This window comes from Myotis nattereri, assembly GCF_964212035.1.
Source record: "Myotis nattereri genome assembly, chromosome: 7".
Lineage (NCBI taxonomy): Eukaryota > Metazoa > Chordata > Mammalia > Chiroptera > Vespertilionidae > Myotis > Myotis nattereri.
Window position 1 is genome coordinate 32,219,750 of NC_138082.1, and position 18,490 is coordinate 32,238,239.

An 18,490-nucleotide genomic window follows, 5' to 3' on the forward strand; every position below is an offset into this window, starting at 1 on the left:
GGCAGCAGCAAAGAGGGCAAGGGAGCTCAGGGGCTGGAATGAAGGTGGGGGGCTTGAGGGGGGGACAGCGAGATCATCCATCTTGTCACATCTTATCACTGCTGGCTCAGAGCAAGTGTGCAGCGAATGAGGTGCTGAATGAGGTGTGGCTGAATGAGGTGTTCTCTAAGCAGCCAGTCTGCAAGGAGCCCATGGTCATGGTGGGTTGAACTACCGAGACAGCAGGTCATATTGTATGTGAACTGAGCAACCCTCCCACCAGCCACTCAGGACTGACTCTTGCCACTTCCAGGCAGAACCTGGGGGCCAAGGTCCTCCGGCCCAGCTTGTCTTTCTTCCTTGTCCCTGCCCCAGTGGCTCCCAAGCTCCTCCAAGCCTTTTAAGCTGCTCATCCTCTGAGAACCTATGTTTTGAAGGGTCTGTCTCTGGTAGAAAACTTAGTCGTTAATTAATAACAAATCAGCACCCCATTTTACAACTCATCAAAGACCTAGATAATTGATGGTCAGAGCTGTGGCAGACACCAATGCTTGAGCTTAAACCTCAGCCAGGAGTGAAAAGGGAAGGGAGAATCTGAGGCAAAGCCAGCGGGCACTGGAGTACAGAAGTGAAGGGCAGTGTGCCCCATGAGACACGTTGGCCATACAGTGTGATCTCTGGGAGCCTTTGGGGTCCCATGCACTTTCCACCTTGTTAAAACCCTGCTGCCCCTTTCCTGTGCAAGTGTGCTATTTAAAGAACTTTCAACATCCAATTAGGGTGTGAAAAATTACTATCTCATTTTCAAGTTACAGAACCTTACTTTATATAAAGCCATATCCCTCAGCCTTCTCCTCTTGCAAAAGAATTAGTAAGTGATGTAAGATCATTTAATAATGTCTAGCTCAAAGGTCACCTCCTCCATGCTGGCCTCCCTGCTATTTCTTTGATGATCCCCCACTCATTTGAACATGTGATTTTATTTTTCCATTCCAAAAGTATGGTGAGTAGAAGTAGAAAGATTGAGAGATGGCTGACCCAGGTTCCCAGATGCCCAGGTCCTTAACGAAGGGTATTCTCAGAAAAAGCCCCCTTTTTAGTGCTCAAAATCTTTGCCCAGACCCAGTGCAGACTTCCCCAGAGCGAGGCCTCAAGGACTGCTGTCAACCAAGGAAAGGAATGCCAGTTCTTTGGCTTCTCTGGGCATTTCCTCAAGGTCCAGAAGCAGAGCTCTGCCTACTGAGGAAGTGGCGAAAGGTGACCAGAAAGAAAATTCCTTCCGAGGCCCAGGCTACCCTGGCCCAACAACCCCCAAAGATGCCAAGGGGAGTTCTGAATAAGACAGCCCAGAGTCTCAGAGATGTACCTCCTGCTCAGTCAGTCAAAATGCCTCTCAGTACCATAACCTTCTTTGGATGAGGAGGGTGTCCTGGGCCCCTTCATGAAGAAAGGGCCTCTAGCCTGGCCTCTGGCTTCTGCCTCTCCCACCTGTGTCCCAGCCCCTTTTCAAAGCCTCACCTGCCAGGGTGCTCAGCAATGATTTTTTTTTGGGTGGGGGAGGGGGGCAATGATTACATAAAGTAGTAAAGGAAGGAATCTATGCCATTTTAGGGTGGTGCTGGTGGTAACCTCAGAGAGTCAGAGCTGACCCTTTACTGGGGAGGCACTGGGTTCATGGAGAGGGGAAAGGACCCCTTCCTGGGAGATGGGGTGTCTGGTCTAGGGCTGTTGAGACCAATTATGACTCCGGTGTCCCCGGTGGAGCCAGCAGGTGGGCAGAGCCAGCAGTGGGCGGTTAGATTTGGCCTCCTCTGCTGAGTCTCCATGCTGTTTTGACCACTGGTGCAGGTTTCCTGGGCTGCCCCTGCCTGGGCCAGTTCCATAGGCAAACACTTATCTCCCTCAGCCTCTGGCTGCTGGGGTCACCTCGTCTCTCCTGTGGGGAGCCCCTCCAACGGTGGGTTTTCAAGACAATTTGGACTCCAGTAAGGAGTCAAGGGAAGTGGTTATTGTCAGCTTTCAAGGACCGGAAAGTTTAAGACACCCATAGAGACACTGGTCTCTACTAAGGCCAAGCGATGCCGGGGCAGCTGGAGATGTGGTGGGAGAGAAGCGGAAAGGGAAAACCTGGGCAGAAAGTGGAGAGGGAGAAGGGAAGGGGGACAAAGGGGACAGGGAGACTGGCACGTTCCCACCAGTGGTCTTACGACATTAGCAGAAGCACTTGCCAAAAGCCAAACCTGTGTTGGTCATCAGAGTAGGGCGGAACTGTCCGAAGGACAGGAGCCACAGCCCAGGTCTGTTCAGCCAGTGACTGTGAGCCTCCCAGACTTTACATCAACACAGAACAGAGGAGCCTACCCCACCACATCCGAGAAAGCCGTGTCCCCAGACGTGGAGTCGCACCAGGCTTTGGCTTGATGCCAGACAGGTGCACAGTCCAGAAGGTTCAGAGGGGCGGAGCCTTTTGTTCTCTTGAGGTGGGACCCTGAGCGGCAGAGGCCAATGTAGTAGGGTGGCCTTGCAGGGAGCTGTCACCTCATGGCTCCCAAAGACATCCCTCTGCGCACCTTCAGAGCCAAGTTCCACAGGTGTGCTTCCTGACCCTGAGAATGGAGCAGGCGCTCGTAGCAATCACAGTTTGTTTGTCACTTCACAGTTTACATGCAGGAGGTTTATAATTAGGGCTGGCGACATGGTTTGCGGCCTGCACGGTTGCACAGGGCCCTGCTCTTAGAAGAGCCAATCACTTGATTTAAGGCTCTGATGTTGCCATTCTTAATTTTAAAATTCTTAATTCTTGAAATTCAGAATAACTTTTGAACAAGGGGCCCCACATAGTCCCTTTGCTCAGGGCGCTGCAAATTATGTAGCCAGTCCTGCTTATTGTCTCACTTCCCCCCACAGCCATCACAGGAGAGGAGCCGGAGGGAAACACTACCCCAGTTCAAAGATGGTGAAATTGAGTGCTGGCAGGAAGCGGGGTGCATGAAGCCAAGACGAGACTGGACCTGGGGAGGGAAGTCTGGGCTGTTCTGTCTTGGAGCTGCCTCTCAATGAGCAGCGGTGGGATGGTCTCCTCTCCCTCACACACCCGCCTGGGGTCTTTCCAGTCCTGTCCTGGCCGCAACCTCCATTCCATCTCTCATTTCATCCCATTCCATTTTAAAAGTACGGAAACTATTTACTCACCTGCCAGTGAGGAGCTCCTGGGGCTGGGCCTCCCCGACGGCCCTTCCTTCCTGTCCTCTGTCCTGTCCACTGGCCTGTCCCCAGCAAGATCCACACGCCCTCCGCTCTGTCGCCGAGAGCCCGCAACAGACACTTTGTCCTCTCCTGCAAAGGCTCCCTGGGAAGCATTCCTGACCTTCAGACCTGCCTCGGCCCAGAGCTGGCCCCATGCCCGTGGCAATCACTTCCTGGCTGGGTGTTTACCTTCCTGGGCCCCATGGACCCAGCTAGGGTGGTGGCCACATACCTGACCCAGAGGCTGTGCGTGAGGGAAGGCATCACCCTTGCTGGAGGCTGGCGACAGCTGGTACTGTTCCCTGGTGCAAGGTAACTCTGATGGTCCCTCAGCACACCTGACCGCCCCGCCCCTTGGCCTTGGCCAGGCGGACACACAGCTCTTGAATCCGAGGCTTGGGAAAGGGCTTGGGGTCCTCTAGGGCTCCTTTCACTTCCTGCAGGTGGCCATCATGCCTCAGCTTGGTCACTTCCAGGAATGGGACACTTGCTGCTTTGGGAGGGAACTTACTCTATTATTATTATTATTATTATTATTTTCTAATATCTACCTTCTATTCAGTGACAGGTACTGGGCTTAGTATTTTATATAATCACTTCATGTAATCCTTTCGTAATCTCTATGAGAAGAGAATTATGCCCATTTTAAAGATGCAGAAACAGAGGCTCAGAAGTTGATGATCTTGCCAAAGCCGCACAGCTAGGAAGTTGGGGGTTCAAAATTCAAACTCAGGCCAATTGGTACCAAATCCTAGGCTCTTAACCACTACCGTCATTTGCCGAGTTTAATGGCCAAAATGTCCATTTTTATGTCAAACTCAAATCAGCCACTGTATTAGCCACTGATTGCTGGCGACAAATTAACACAAAAACAGTGGCTTCAAACAACACACATTTGTTTCCCACAGTTCCTGTGATCAGGAACCTGGCACAGCTAACTGGGTTGTCTGCCCAGGGTCCCTCACAGGCCAAAGTCAAGGTGCCGGGAGGGCTGGGGCCGAGTCTCAGAGCTCCACTGGGGAAGGATCTCCTTCCATACAAGGTTGTTGGCAACATTCAGTTCCTTGAGTGCCATAGGACTTAGCTCCTCACTGGCTGTTGGCCTAAGGCTGCCACAGAGGCCTCTCCACTATGCAGCCTGTCACCAAGGTGAGCAACAGAGAGAGAGTCCAGGAAGACAGAAACCAGTGTCTTTTGTAATCTTCTCGCAGAAGTTACATCCCATCACTTTTGCTGTCTTCTACTCATTAGGAGGAAATCATCAGGTACAGCCAACACTCAGAGGTAGAGGATTACACACAGATGTGAACACCAGGAGGTAGGATTGCTGAGGGCCATCTTTGAAAGCTGTCCATCACAGCCACCTGATTGATAAAACAATGGTTTCAATTTTGCCTCTGAAAGCCAGATAGAGGTAGTCTTTTATCCACCCATCCATCCATTAGTTCATCCATTCATTGATCCATCCATCTGTCCATTCATCCATCCATCCATCCATCCATCCATCCATCCAATAAACATTTGAGCAGGACATTATCAGCCAGACCCCACATAAGGCTCTGAAGATACCATTAACTTACTCTCCCTATCCCCAAAGACTTCCAGTTGAGCCTTCACATATGAAGGTTTGAGGTGGTGGTCACTGAATGCTCTGTTCTTCAGGGGCATTAGTTCTCTTTCTTCCAACCAGTCTTCATATGTCACACTCCTGAAATTCCTTTTCCTCCTGCTCACTCCCCTGTCTTTGTCTAATTCTTTAAAACAGCGGTCGCCAACCTTTCAGACTTCACGGACCACCGGTTGGCGACCGCTGCAAAAACCTATTTTAAGCACCTCCTAAGTGCAAGGTGTGTGCATGTTTGTAGGGTTAGATCTGATTTTTTGGGTTGATTTTCTCCCTTTCTCATTAGTAATTTTCCTGTCTCCCTTTAGCTCCTGAGGGAAGCAGGGCCACAGCTTTTTGGAGACACCCATCTTGCCATGTGCAAACAGGACCAGCTCAGAGTTGTGCCTGCAATTCTCTCACTCCAGACTCACCCTCCTGTGGATCCCATTTGCTGACTCTGCACAGGTCCTGGGCTGGGTGAGTGAACTCTGAGAAGAAGGTGACAAGGTCTGTGGAATTTGGCTCTTAAGATGCGCAGCGGGATGTCTTTGGGAACTGGAATTGTAAGTCTTTATATGGGAGACCATTCATTTCATGCGTTTGTTGAGCACCTAGAAGGTGTAGATATTGTGCTAGGCCCTGAGGGTACCACTGGGAGCACCTTGAAAGTGAATCTCATTTCTTTTTTTCTCCTCCACTCCATCTCTGCTTCAGAACATGCCCCCTCAGCTCTACCTGGACCAGTGGTCGGCAAACTCATTAGTCAACAGAGCCAAATATCAACAGTACAACGATTGAAATTTCTTTTGAGAGCCAAATTTTTTAAACTTAAACTATATAGGTAGGGACATTGTTATTAACTTAATTAAGGTACTCCTAAGGCTTAGGAAGAGCCACACTCAAGGGGTCAAAGAGCCGCATGTGGCTCGCGAGCCACAGTTTGCTGACCATCGACCTAGACCATTGCAATGTCTTTAATGGTCTCCTGGGTTCATTCTCTCCCAATTGCTTCCAGTCCTTCCCACCCCATCCCACTCAATATGCCATGTGAACATGCTGACACAGTCCTGAACCTGTCACTTTCTTCTCAAAAACATCTTATGTAACCTCTGTTAACAGTTTCCTGAGTATTCTAGAAATGTTCTCTCTACATCCTCTCTCTCACCCCCTGCACCCCCCTCTTACACACCTACATCCTTTTGTTTTATTTAGGCAGAACCACAGCATGTATGTACTATTCTGTATCTATTGTCTTGGTACTTTTCCAATTCAGCACACCTTAAAGTCCTTCCCTCTTTAATAATGGTCGATAGTTCTGCTATAGGAATATTCTGGGGTGATACTGAGTGCAGTAGACTGAGTGTTAGTGTTCCCTCAGAATTTAATGTTGAGACCTAACTCCCAAGGTGATGTATTAGGAAGTGGGGCCTGTGGGAGGTGATTAGGGCATGAAGGCGGACTCCTCATGAATAGGTTAGTGCCTTATAAGGGAGACCCCAGAGAGCTCCCTTGCCCTTCCACTAGAGGGAAGACGGCCACCTATGAACAAGGAAGCGGGCTCTCACCAGATACTGAATCTGCCAGTGCCTTGATCTTGGACTTCCCAGCCTCCAGAACTGTGAGAAATAAATTTCTGTTGTTTATAAGCCCCCCAGTCTGAGGTATTTTGTTACAGCAGCCTTAATGGACAAGACATGAGAAATCATTTCAACACCTGAGATGCCCTTGACCAGAAGCTTTTGTGATGTTTTCTGGGTGATAATTTCTGATAGATCATTAATGAACTTAATAATCATAAACCAGCTATTTTAAGGTGATTATTCCAATTGCACATTGGCGGGAATTGAGTGGTCAGGTATAATAAGCTTAATTCCTTATAAGAGATTTAAAAAAAGATTTTCTACTAACTTCCATGTAAAGTTTACTGTTGGGAGTGGGAAGAGGAGAGAAATGTAAATGTTTAAAATGTAAATGTTTTAGAAATTGCATTTTTATTTTTAAAAATACATTTGAAATACATAAAGACAAGGGACCAGGTTTGGTCAAGAAAAAGAACTGAGCAGAAGCTAGGATAGTTGCCATACATCTATTGACAACCTTTGGGCCAGGCTGTATTCTAAGCACTTTACATGAATTAACTTGTTTAATCATCACTACAGTCTTATGTTGAAGAAGCCAGACATACAGAGATTAAACAGCTTGCCCAGCGTCACATGAAATTTCCTGAACATACAGAAATGCTGAATGTAGACATATATGTATATATATGTCATATGTATGTATTATAAATATATATTTGATTTCAAGAGCAAGGAAGATAAATCTCTAGATGCCATAAGTTAATAGGTAATTCTATATCTACCCTGGTGAGTTAATGCTTCAGGAACTATTACCCACATGGCCAGGGATATATTTGTTTTAAGTTAACAGTTGTGGGGGAACAAAAATCAAAGCCTTTGAACTTGAACACAACAGGAAATTGGGAGAGAAATTACAGCGCAGAGGTTAAAAATTGTCCTAGGCAATTTCTATGAGTAGAAATAGGATTACTTACAAGAAAATAGAAAAGCTGGGTTTGCACATGAGGTTTAAACCTTCACCACTCATGAAGTACAAAGACTCTAAGATAGAAACAGAGGAAGAAACTTGAGAAATCGTGAGCCCTTAACACTGAGGCAGAGGCAACTTTGGGGAGGTTTCCACAATCTGGGGCACTCGTGGGAACACCTCCACCTCCACCACCTCTGAGAAATAATTTCCATAGAGGATGAGCTCACACACAGAAATTGTAAAACATTTGAGGAAGACCAATATGAAGAATATAAACAATTATGAATTATTAAAATAGATTATAACAAGTTATACAGCATTTGAGGAAATCCAATTGAAGAAAAGCATCCCAAAAAAATGGGGAAATAGAAACAATGGAGTAATATAAAAAGAGACTTAAAAATAAGTATATTTGAGGTGTTTAAAAAGATAAAGGAGTAAAAATCTGTAAAAACAAAAATAGGAAATCATTTTTTTAGAATTTAAAACCACTTTTTTAGAGTAGTTTTAGGTTCATAGCCAGATTGAGGAGAAGGTACAGCGACTTCCCATATACACCCTGTCCCCACATATGTATAGCCTCCCCCATTACCAACATTCCCACCAGAGCAGTATACCTATAATAATAAAAGGGTAATATGCTAATTAGACCAGACATCCTTCCGGACATCATTCTGGACAAAGCCAGGGTCAGAGGGAAGCCTGGATCCCGGGTGCCAGAGGGAAGCTGGTGCCGGCAGCTGGGAGAAGGAAGGCCTACTCTTGCATGAATTTTGTGCATTGGGCCTCTAGTTTGTTATAATTTATGAAACTACATTGATACATCATTATCACCCAAATCCATAGTTTACATTAGGGTTCAGGCAGTGTTGTATGTTTGGACAGATGTATAATGATATGTATCCATAGGATATTATACAGAGAGTATTTTCACTGCCCTAAAATTTATCTATATTTCTCCTATTCACCCTCCCATCTCAACCCCTAGAAATCACTGACTTTTCACTCTCTCAGCAGAATGTCATAGAGTTGGAATCATGCAGTGTGCAGCCTTAGCAGTTGGCTTCTTTCACTTTATAGTATGCTTTTAAGGTTTCTCCATGTCTTTTCATGGCTTAATAGTGCATTGCTTTTTAATGCTGAGGAATTTAGTTTTTTTTTTTAAAAAGTAAATTCAAAGAGGAACTAAGTAGAAATTGTAGAAATAAAAAACAGCAACATTGCGTTAGAAAACAACAACAACACCTCTTAGGTAGACACAACTCTAGATTTAGTGATTTGGAAGATATATCGGGTAAAGGACCCAGAATGAAGCATCAGGAGGCAAAGAGATGGGAAACATGAAAAATAAGTCAAAAGACATCTGAAGAACAAACCAAGTATACATTGGAGAGGCTGTTCTAAAGGAGAGAGGGGCGGAGAGGCAATGTTCAAGCATTAATGACTGAGCAATTTTCACAATTGAAGAAAGACTTATCCTCTGAGTTTGGAAAAGCATGCTGAGTCCACAAGGTAAATAAAAATGAATGCACACCTGGACAACCCATAGTGGGACTGCAGAGCATCAAAGGTAAGGAAAAATCATAAAGGTAAGGAGAGAAAATAGATTACTATCAAAATAATGATGATCCTAACCAGCCAGCACTATCCTGCTTCCTTGCTTCCTCAGACTCAAACTTTGCACCCACTACATGCTGCTGAAATGTTCTACCTCTGCTTCTGTAAATTTTACTTTTCTTCCTGGTCTAGCTCAGGTCATAAGCCTTCGTCCAGGACGTCTTCCTGACTACCCCTGTTCCCACTTCCTCTTGTTCTTAATCACTGTCACCATTACAGTCCGCCCCCAACTCCTGGGTGACTGGCTTCTGTTTCTTGGATGTTTGTCTTTCTCCCACACACAAATAATAAACACGGGGAGCTCTGGGACCTTATCCAGGATCTTTCTCTCCTCCTTCCAAGTTAGTATGGTGTTGGCTACATGTATGTGTTCTGTGAATACATACATATTTTAATATGTTTTTTATTGATTTTAGAGAGAGAGGAAAGGAGAAGGAGAGACAGCAACATCGATCGGCTGCCTCCTGCATGCTTCCTACTGGTTATTGAGCCTGAAACCTGGACATGTTCCCTGATGGGGAATTAAACCGGTGACCTTCTGGTCAACCAACTGAGCCATACCAGGCAGAGCTCAGTGAACATTTTTGAACACAATAAATTTATTATCCTTTGGAGTCAAATATAAGTTAAATTTTCATGCTGAGACAAGGTCATTTTTATAAGCTCGTTGGGCCCTTTTGAAAGCCCTTTTGATGGTCTGGCCAGGATAAAGTGAGTAGGCATTCTTAGGCCACATATTATTACTTATCATCATTTTAAAAATAATGTTTTGTTTTGTTTTCTTTTGTTGCCTGGCTGGTGTGGCTCAGTAGTTGTGTATCAACCTATGAACCAGGAGGTCACAGTTTGAGCCCTGGTCAGGGCACATGCCCTGGTTGTGAGCTCAGTTCCCAGTAGGGGGCATGCAGGAGGCAGCTGATCAATGATTCTCATCATTGATGTTTATATCTTCCTCTCTGAAATCAATAAAAAAATATTTTTTAAAAATGTCTTTTTAAACTAATAATTAAATCATATGTGCCTGGAAGAGTACAGGAAGTAAATAAATATCATTTGTAATCCCACTAGTTAAAACTGACTACCGATAGTATTTATTTATTCATTCTATATTCACTGGATATTTGCTAAGTATCTATTTTGTTCCAGGCACTGTGCTAAGTTTCAGGGGATACAGCAATACATATTTGGTATAATTTTTGTTTATTTTTAATATATAATATGCAGATTTACAAAAGTGGGATCCTAGTTTATATGTTATCTTGTATCCCAACATTTTCATGCATTATCTTTAAAACATGGTTTTAATTAATCAGCTGCCTAATACTCCATTTTATGGATGTGTTATGATTTCTTTAATGAGTCACCACCCTACACTTACCTCACTTTTAAAATACCCCTTCTATGGCCCATTGAATATAAAAGCATCAACTTCAAGGTGATTCCTGGACCTCCAGGGGATGTGAGTCAGAGCTGGGGTCTGGGTTTACTAGGGTGTTCACATGGACTTTCAAACATAAATTCCAAGGTCAGACCATGACCCTTTCTCTGCAAACTGATGAGAGGGTTAGACAAGAGCAGGAACAAGGGGACCCAGAACTGGCCATCCCGGGGTCACTCCGACCTGGGGGGCAGCCAAGGAGAGCTGAACTTGGCTCTGAGCCACAGGAGCCACCTAGAGCTGAAGATAATCATGGGAGAACTATGTCCAGTGGAGGGAAGGGAAATAAGTTAGGGAGGCCTCCTGCATCCCTCAGTTCTAGACTAAGCCAAGAAGTGCACTTTGAAGTGAATGGACTGCCTTCAGGTTTTTCCAGCTCCTGAGGCCTCACCCACACTGGCGGTGGACTGGGTGAGCTGGGTTATATTTTCTGACGGTGTGCCAGCTCCTGACTCCTCCTACTGAGAATGAACTTGGGGCCCATGGATGGTGCTGTTTAGACATGTTGTGATGGATCCAGAAGAAAAGGGCTTGTTGCCATGGCAGTCCTTACCATGAGCTGATGCTGCGTTAACAGATTTAGACAGGTTATCTAAATCCTCACAAATATCAGCCCTGCCTGGAAAGGCAGCCTCATCCATTCATTCACTGAATTGATGAGTATGGATAGAGCACTGATGATTGTCTGAAACGCCATAGGTACTGGGTTATAGTAACAGGTGAGTCATATAGTCTGCTCCAGGCAGCTTGGTCTACTGTGAGGTTTTTGTTCCCATTTTTCAGCAGAGGAAACTGAGGTCTCAAGAGATCAAGAAGGTTGCCCTGCTCACCTAGCTGGCCCAGGCAGATCCCAAAGAGGAGTTGCATCCTGGGTGGCTCCAGGTCCTCCTGCACGTCCACACCCTCCCAGGCCCTGGAGGTCTGTTCCCTGAAATGCACACACTTTGCCCACTGCATCCGTTTAAGAGGCAAGCCTGACTCAAGTGGCCTGAGGTTCATCCTGATTCAGCATGACTTATAGATAAGTCCTTCCCTGGATGATGAGAGGCAGTGCCCTCCAGGGCTGGGCTTGTACACTGACACTGCCTGGGGCCTCCCTCAGGTGTTTATAGGCACAGGCCCAGTAGTGGAGCCGTGAGACTCGGGGTGAAGCCAGGTGAACACAGGAGCTGCGCTGACCTTCTCAAAGCTGGTTCCCACTGCCTCTTCTCGCACGCTCTGACGTCCAATCCAGGCCCCAGGATCCAACCTGGAACACTCCCTGAGGTAAAGCTTCTCTTGGAATTGACCCACCTGTTCCTTTGTTGATATAAACAAGAGTTCTCCGGTATCAGGTAATTACAGGATGATGGTGCCACACTTGGGAATGCCTCAGACAGTGGCCATTTTTTTAAGTGTACTCATGGCCCCTCAACCCCCGATATGGTGCTCACTCTGTTTTGGGGGTATCCAGGGGACATGTTGGATGGGAAATGTGGAAGAAGGCTCAGATCAGCCAGTCCAGGAAAACTCTTCATTCTGCCCCCAAGTTATTGCTAGTCTGAGCTTCCAGAAGGCTGCTCAGGCTCCTGTCCTGGCGTGGGAGTTGGGAGAGCTCCTCTCAGCTTGGGGTGTGAATCCCAGCCCCGGGCCCAAGCTGCATTGAGCCCATGGATGGGGTTTTCTTGGAGGAGAGCGCTTTGGGCTTGCTGCCCCACACGCTTGCTTTCCTGGAACTGAGGGCAGACCACATGCGGGCCCCTGTCTGCTCTTTGGAGAGATGGCATTATTTCAATGTGGTAGCCAACAGGCCAACATTCCATCCAAAGTTGGCCCCAAGAACAAGGGCTATTCCTCTGGGGAAAGCTGCAAAGTGCACCTCTTTCTTACTCCCAGAAGCACTGGCTGTCACTTAATGTGGGCTTTGAAAGGGCAGGGACCAGGGTGGTGTGTTTACCTGTTTCCAGGTTCATGGAAGGTGTTCCATACAGATCTGAGTTGGCAAAGACGCCTCCTGAAGCAGGTGAGGGAATGCCAGCAGCCAGGGTGCTCCCAACAGGAGAGAGAAAGGAAGTGGGCAGGGGCCCTCCACCGCTCGCCTTTGGTTAGGAAGCATTCAGACCTCAGGGTCCCAGTTGTGGGTTTGTGGCAGGAGAATCCAGTGGTTAGGGGCATGTGTTCTGAAATAAGGCAGATCCAGGCTCAAATCCACCCACCTTCACTGACTTAAGGAAGTCATCCACCGCCTCCCTGACTCACTTCTCGGTTTCCCCATATCTGAGATGGAAGCACGAGAGCTGGCCTTGTAGGCAGAGTGAGGAGAAGTAAGATGCGTTGCTCCAGATTTGGTGCCCACAGACTACAAGCCATGTCAGTTGCTGGTAGCCTTAGGTGGGACCATCTGGAATCATCACTATTCAATCATTTTTGACCTACCAAATGGCAGTTTTTCATGGTGCAAACTGACATTATCATCTCTCTGGTTGCCTTTGTGCTGCTGTGTGGGACTGGGTTGTGCCAGGGCCCCTGCCCAGCCTCCCTGAAGGAGTCAGGACCTAACTCGGTGCCTGCTCTGGAGATGAAGGGGCCTATGCAATCACCTTCTTCAGCCCCTTTCTTGCCCGGTGGGGAGATGGACCTCCAAGAGGAAGGTTCTTGCCCAAAGATATACAACTTGCTGGACATGAACTTAGGCCCAGAATCTGATTCCTAATTCAGTTTTCTTTCCACTACCTTGGCCTGAAGCTGCTGCCACATTTGGAGCTAGGGCTGGGGCCAAGTGGGCCAGCTAGCTACCTGCATGCAGTGCTAAGGCATCGTGTGACAAGGTGCAGGAAAATGGCGCCTTCCAGAACTGCCCTGAGAGGCAGGCTGTGTGGGTCAGAAGAGTCTGTAGTCCCAGCTCTGACACTGAAGGGCTGGGTGGGCTTAATTTCCTCATCTGTACAATGGGCAATGTTAGCATCAACTTCATGGGGGTGTTGTGGGGATGAAATGAGTACATATTTGTGAATCATATTGTTAAATAATATAATTTGTAAATATAACTTCCAAAAAAACTTTTTTTAAAAAAATATTATAGAGCACTTAAAGAGTGCCCAGCATTTGGTAAGGGTCACTTTTGTGTTTGCTATTACTATTCTAAAGACATTTGGGGATTGGTATTGCCAGTAAGTGTGTGAGTTTGGACTGGTGCTGAGTTACTGAGAATAGAGAAGAGCTCTCTAGAATGGACCCCAAGACCCCCTTTTCCTCTACCCCATCCCCTCCTGCATCAGCTGTGGCTCTAAATCTTTAAGAGACAAATACTTATATTAGCAGCCTGTGGGGACTGGGGTTAGTTGTCTTACTCATAAAGTATCCCAAGTTCCTAAACAATGTAGGGCACAGAGTAAAAGCATAGATTTCTCAAACATGTTAAATAAGTTTTAAGTAGATAATAATGTACACAGTGGGGGGGAAATGCAGGCAATGGAAACAGGTATACAGAGGAGAGGTGGTGTGCCTCCTAGGGCAGCTGCAGTTGCCCTGGACCTGTGCTGGCCCTCAGAGATCCAGATAGGTCATGGGGCCAGGTCTTCAGGTTCTGGGCAGGCTGGCCATCAGATGCAGCCTTTCCTGGGGATGAGCAGGAGGAGGTTATTCGATGACAATCTCGTCCCTCCTGCTCAGCTGAGAGCCATCTGCTCTGCAGCCAGCACTCCCTGCAGCTGGGGGTTCATCCCCCTGAAGGGGACCCCAGGTGGCCTAGCATGGAGACCACTGTCACACACAGTCACCAAGTTACCTCGGGCCTCCCTACCCTCTTTGATCAAATGCTTTTTTTTTTTCCTTCTGGAAAGCAGCCATGTATAAAAATTATTTTTATTGTCATTATATCTCCAATAGCCCAACAGATTGCCAAACTTCCAAAAGCTGAAGGAATTGAGTCATCTGCTAGTCCAAGCTCAGTCTTCAGTCCCTTCAGAATCACTTCTCTCTTGGACATCTTTAACCTGCTGATATATTTCCATCTGACCAAGCATTTTTCTAGGCTGCGAGGTAAGTGAATAGAGCAATGCTTTCTATCTGGTCATCCCCCCTTGACTGTGTTTCAATGTCCCCAAGTTTGATTAACAGAACAGGGAAGTTGCCCTGAACTGAACTCAACACTATGGAAGCTTATTTTTAATTTTAATTTTATTTTTTTGTACCTCTGGAGGACCCTCCCAGCCCGAGTGAGCTGTTGGGAGCTTCTCTCTTCCCTTCCAGATGCTTCTCCCTCCCCCAGGGGTGGAGCCCCCACACTGGAGGTGGCTAGGAAGTCAGCCTCAGGCAGCCTGGAGAGCAAGCCTGCAAAATCAAGGCTCCCCGTCCCCCCCCTCTCCCGCCCCCCCCCCACACTTTTTTCCTTTTTTCTAAGGTGACTTCCAGGCCTGCAGTTATAAAAAGTTCTTATGTGTCCTTTTCTGGCAGTTGGACAGCTGCAGAATGCCACTTGGCAAACACTCTTATCCAACCCAAGGCTTGGCATTTGGTAGGAAAAGCAGCTGAAGGTTATCACAGATTTGTCCTAGCAAGGTTTAAAATTCAACACAAAATGTGCTTTTCCAAATACCCTTTCCCTGAAGTGTCATGGACAGAGCACTGCATAGCTCCATGGCAGGCATGTGTAGCATCATACACAGGCTCTTGGGAGGTAATAAGGGGGTCGAACCCCATGGGGAAGGAGGACAGGTCACCAATCTCAGCCTCCTCGCCCTTGGAGTGGGCACCCCCTGCCTGGGAGGATAGCTCAGCCCCATCTCAGGATGTGACTTCAGGGAACTCATCTTCTCTTTCTGCGCCTCCCCCAGGCCCCATGGCATCCCTCCCCGTCCTGCAGAAGGAGAGAGTGTTCAAGTCAGGAGCACAGGCCTACAGAATCCCTGCTCTGCTCTACCTGCCGCAGCAGAAGACTCTGCTAGCCTTCGCAGAAAGGCGCAAGAGCAAGAAGGATGAGGATGCAGAGCTGATTGTCCTGCGCAGGGGAAGCTATGATGAGTCCACCCACCGGGTCCAGGTAAGGCAAGATGAGGCTACACTAGCTCTGCCGGGAATACGGGGACCATGCCATTCTTAGATGGCTGGGGTCTGGGGGACAGAGGGAAAGGAGACATCGAAACCCAGGAGGGATTCAGGGCCTTACCATGGATGGGGCAGAGAAAGTGCCCCAAAGTGGTCACCCAGAAAATGTGGGTTCCCTGGGACCAAGTCCAGTTGGCCTGGCGGTATCAGCTTCAGTGCATGATGGGACAAGTCCAGGGAAACTAATGCTCAGAAAGGTTGTCCTGTGTGATTGAGAACCTGAGGGAGGACTAGTTTAGAATTCCATAACTGGGGTTGTAGCCTTTGAGTAAAATTAACCTGGGGAGTGGGACCTGGTTGGAGTGATTGCTGTGTTCTAAAGTCCCAGCATGTAGATCAAGTAATTGATTTTGACAAAGACATCCAAGGCTGGCGTATCACATATTACTATTAGTATTATCATTACTTTGTGGCCATTATTACATAGCAGCTGTTCAGAGCATGGGGTTTGAAGCAGATGGACCTGGGTTCAAGTCCTGGCTCTATCAATTAGAGGTATGGCCTTGGGCAACTCACCTTCCTTATCTAAGCCTTCCATTCTCCAGACATAAGTTGGAGATAGCCGAAACTGGTTTGGCTCAGTGGATAGAGCGTCGGCCTGCGGACTGAAAGGTCCCAGGTTCGATTCCGGTCAAGGGCATGTACCTGGGTTGCAGGCACATCCCCAGTAGGAGATGTGCAGGAGGCAGCTGATCGATGTTTCTCTCTCATCGATGTTTCTGACTCTCTATCTCTCTCCCTTCCTCTCTGTAAAAAATCAATAAAATATATATAAAAAAAAAGTTGGAGATAATGACACCTGTTCCCCAGGAGTTTAGGGGTTAGGCTCTTGGCACAGTGTCTGCCTTTAGAAGGCTCACTGGGGGACAGGCGTTAATGAATGGGGGTAGATGGCAGAACTGTTGCATATATGACATAGACTTTGGGATTATGGAAACTCCATGCAAGTTCTAGTGTCATGTAGCAGCCCCTCCCAGGCTGCATTAATAGAGTATGATTAATAGAAGATGGGAAGTCATTGTTATATTCTGTCCCACACAGGTCAGACTATTGTGTTACTACTAGGGCTTTACTTTTCAAGAATGGAAAGTTGGACTGGGCTGGTAGGTTGAGGGAACCAGAATGAAGCTGGAAATGGCTCGTGCCCAAAGGACCTCTGCATCTGAGGTCTAACCCACCATAGGTGCTCTGATACATGTTGGTGGGAATGGAGGCAGCAGACATTCAGGAGGAGTGGGCTGCTGTGCAGGGGGTGAGGTGAAGCCTGGCTCCCACAGCTCTGGGAGGTGATGTGAGTTGAGCGAGTGGTGGATGAACACTTTCTCCATGACCTTTGACCTAACCCCATGAGACGCCCCCCACTCCCACACCCCGCCCCACTGAGAGTACAGCTCTGTCACTGGTCATTTCAAGGCAGTGCTTGTCTTTCTTCCTCTCCTCACATTCAGTGGCATGCTCAGGAAGAGGTGGCCCAAGCCCAGTTGGAGGGCCACCGGTCCATGAATCCAAGTCCCTTGTATGACGAGAAAACGGGGACCCTCTTCCTCTTCTTCATTGCCATCCCCAGGCAAGTCTCTGAGCAACACCAACTCCACACCAAGATCAATGTGACACGGCTGTGCCAAGTCACCAGCACCAACCACGGCAAGTCCTGGAGCCCCACCAGAGACCTCACTGACTCTGCCATTGGCTCAGCCCACGGGGAATGGGCCACCTTTGCGGTGGGCCCGGGGCACTGTCTGCAGCTGCACAATGAGGCACAGAGCCTGGTGGTGCCAGCCTACGCCTACCGGAAACTCCGTGCCCACGTGTGGCCCAGCCCCTCCGCTTTCTGCTTCATCAGTCACAACCACGGGCTCACGTGGGAAAGAGGCAACTTTGTGGCCCCGGAAACCGTGGAATGCCAAGTGGCTGAGGTCGGGGGTGCAAAACAGAGGATGATATATCTCAATGCTAGAAGCCCCCGTGGGGCCAGGATTCAGGCCGAGAGTGTCAACGACGGGCTTGATTTCAGGGGGGCCCAACTGGTCCAGAAGCTTGTGGAGCCTCCCCATGGCTGCCATGGGAGTGTGATCGCCTTCCCCAGCCCCAGAGCGGGGCCTGGCTCCTCAGACAAGTGGCTGCTCTACACTCACCCTACTGACCCCCGGCAGAGAACCAACCTAGGTGCCTACCTCAATACACGGCCCCCAGCCTCTAACGCCTGGTCCCACCCGGCCCTGCTGGCTGAGGGCAGCTGCGCCTACTCAGACCTTCAGAGCCTGGGTGTCGGTCCCGATGGCTCACCCCAGTTTGGGTGTCTGTACGAACATGATAACTACGAGGAGATCATCTTCCTCATGTTCACCCTGAAACAAGTCTTCCCAACTGAATTTCCAGCTCAATGAGCTGGCCATGTGCTACCCCCTATTCTTGTCCCCCTGCTCATGCAAATACCCTATGACCCAGCAATTCCACTCGGAAGTATACATCCAAGAGAAATGCACGCATATAGCTGCCAAATACACGGATGAGGGTATTTACAGCAGCTTCATTCATAAGAGTCCTAAACTGGAAACAACCCAAATGTCAATTGAAAACAGAATGGGTAACTAAACTGGGGACTATTGATGCAATGGAATATTACCCAATAATAAGAGAATCAACTACTGCTATACATAATAGTATGGTTGATTTTTCAGATGATATGTTGAGTGAAAGAAGCCAGACTCAAAAGAATACATTCTTTATAATTCTATGTACATGAAGTTCAAGAACAGGCAAAACCCAGTCTATGGTATATACAACAAGACACTGGTGGAGGAATACTGTTCACTGCGAAGGGTCCTGGGAACATTCTAATGTTTGACCTGGTGCTGATCAGGAGGGTGCATCTGTATGTAAACATTCAATGAGTTGTACACACATGATTTGTGTACCTTACTGTATGCATGTTATACCTCAATAAAATATAAAAGTTGAACTGAATA

The 18,490-nt window shown here is 47.6% G+C and overlaps 1 protein-coding gene across 1 annotated transcript; it reads left to right on the top strand.

Moving 5' to 3' along the window:
• Positions 1-15,255: 15,255 nt before the first annotated feature.
• NEU2 (neuraminidase 2) lies at positions 15,256-17,908 on the top strand (the record flags this gene model as incomplete). The annotated part of the gene is made up of 2 exons (XM_081096338.1): positions 15,256-15,456; positions 16,970-17,908. The coding sequence occupies 2 exons, from the start codon at positions 15,256-15,258 to the stop codon at positions 17,906-17,908; spliced, it is 1,140 nt and encodes a 379-aa protein (XP_080952464.1).
• Between the last annotated feature and the right edge of the window lie 582 nt (positions 17,909-18,490).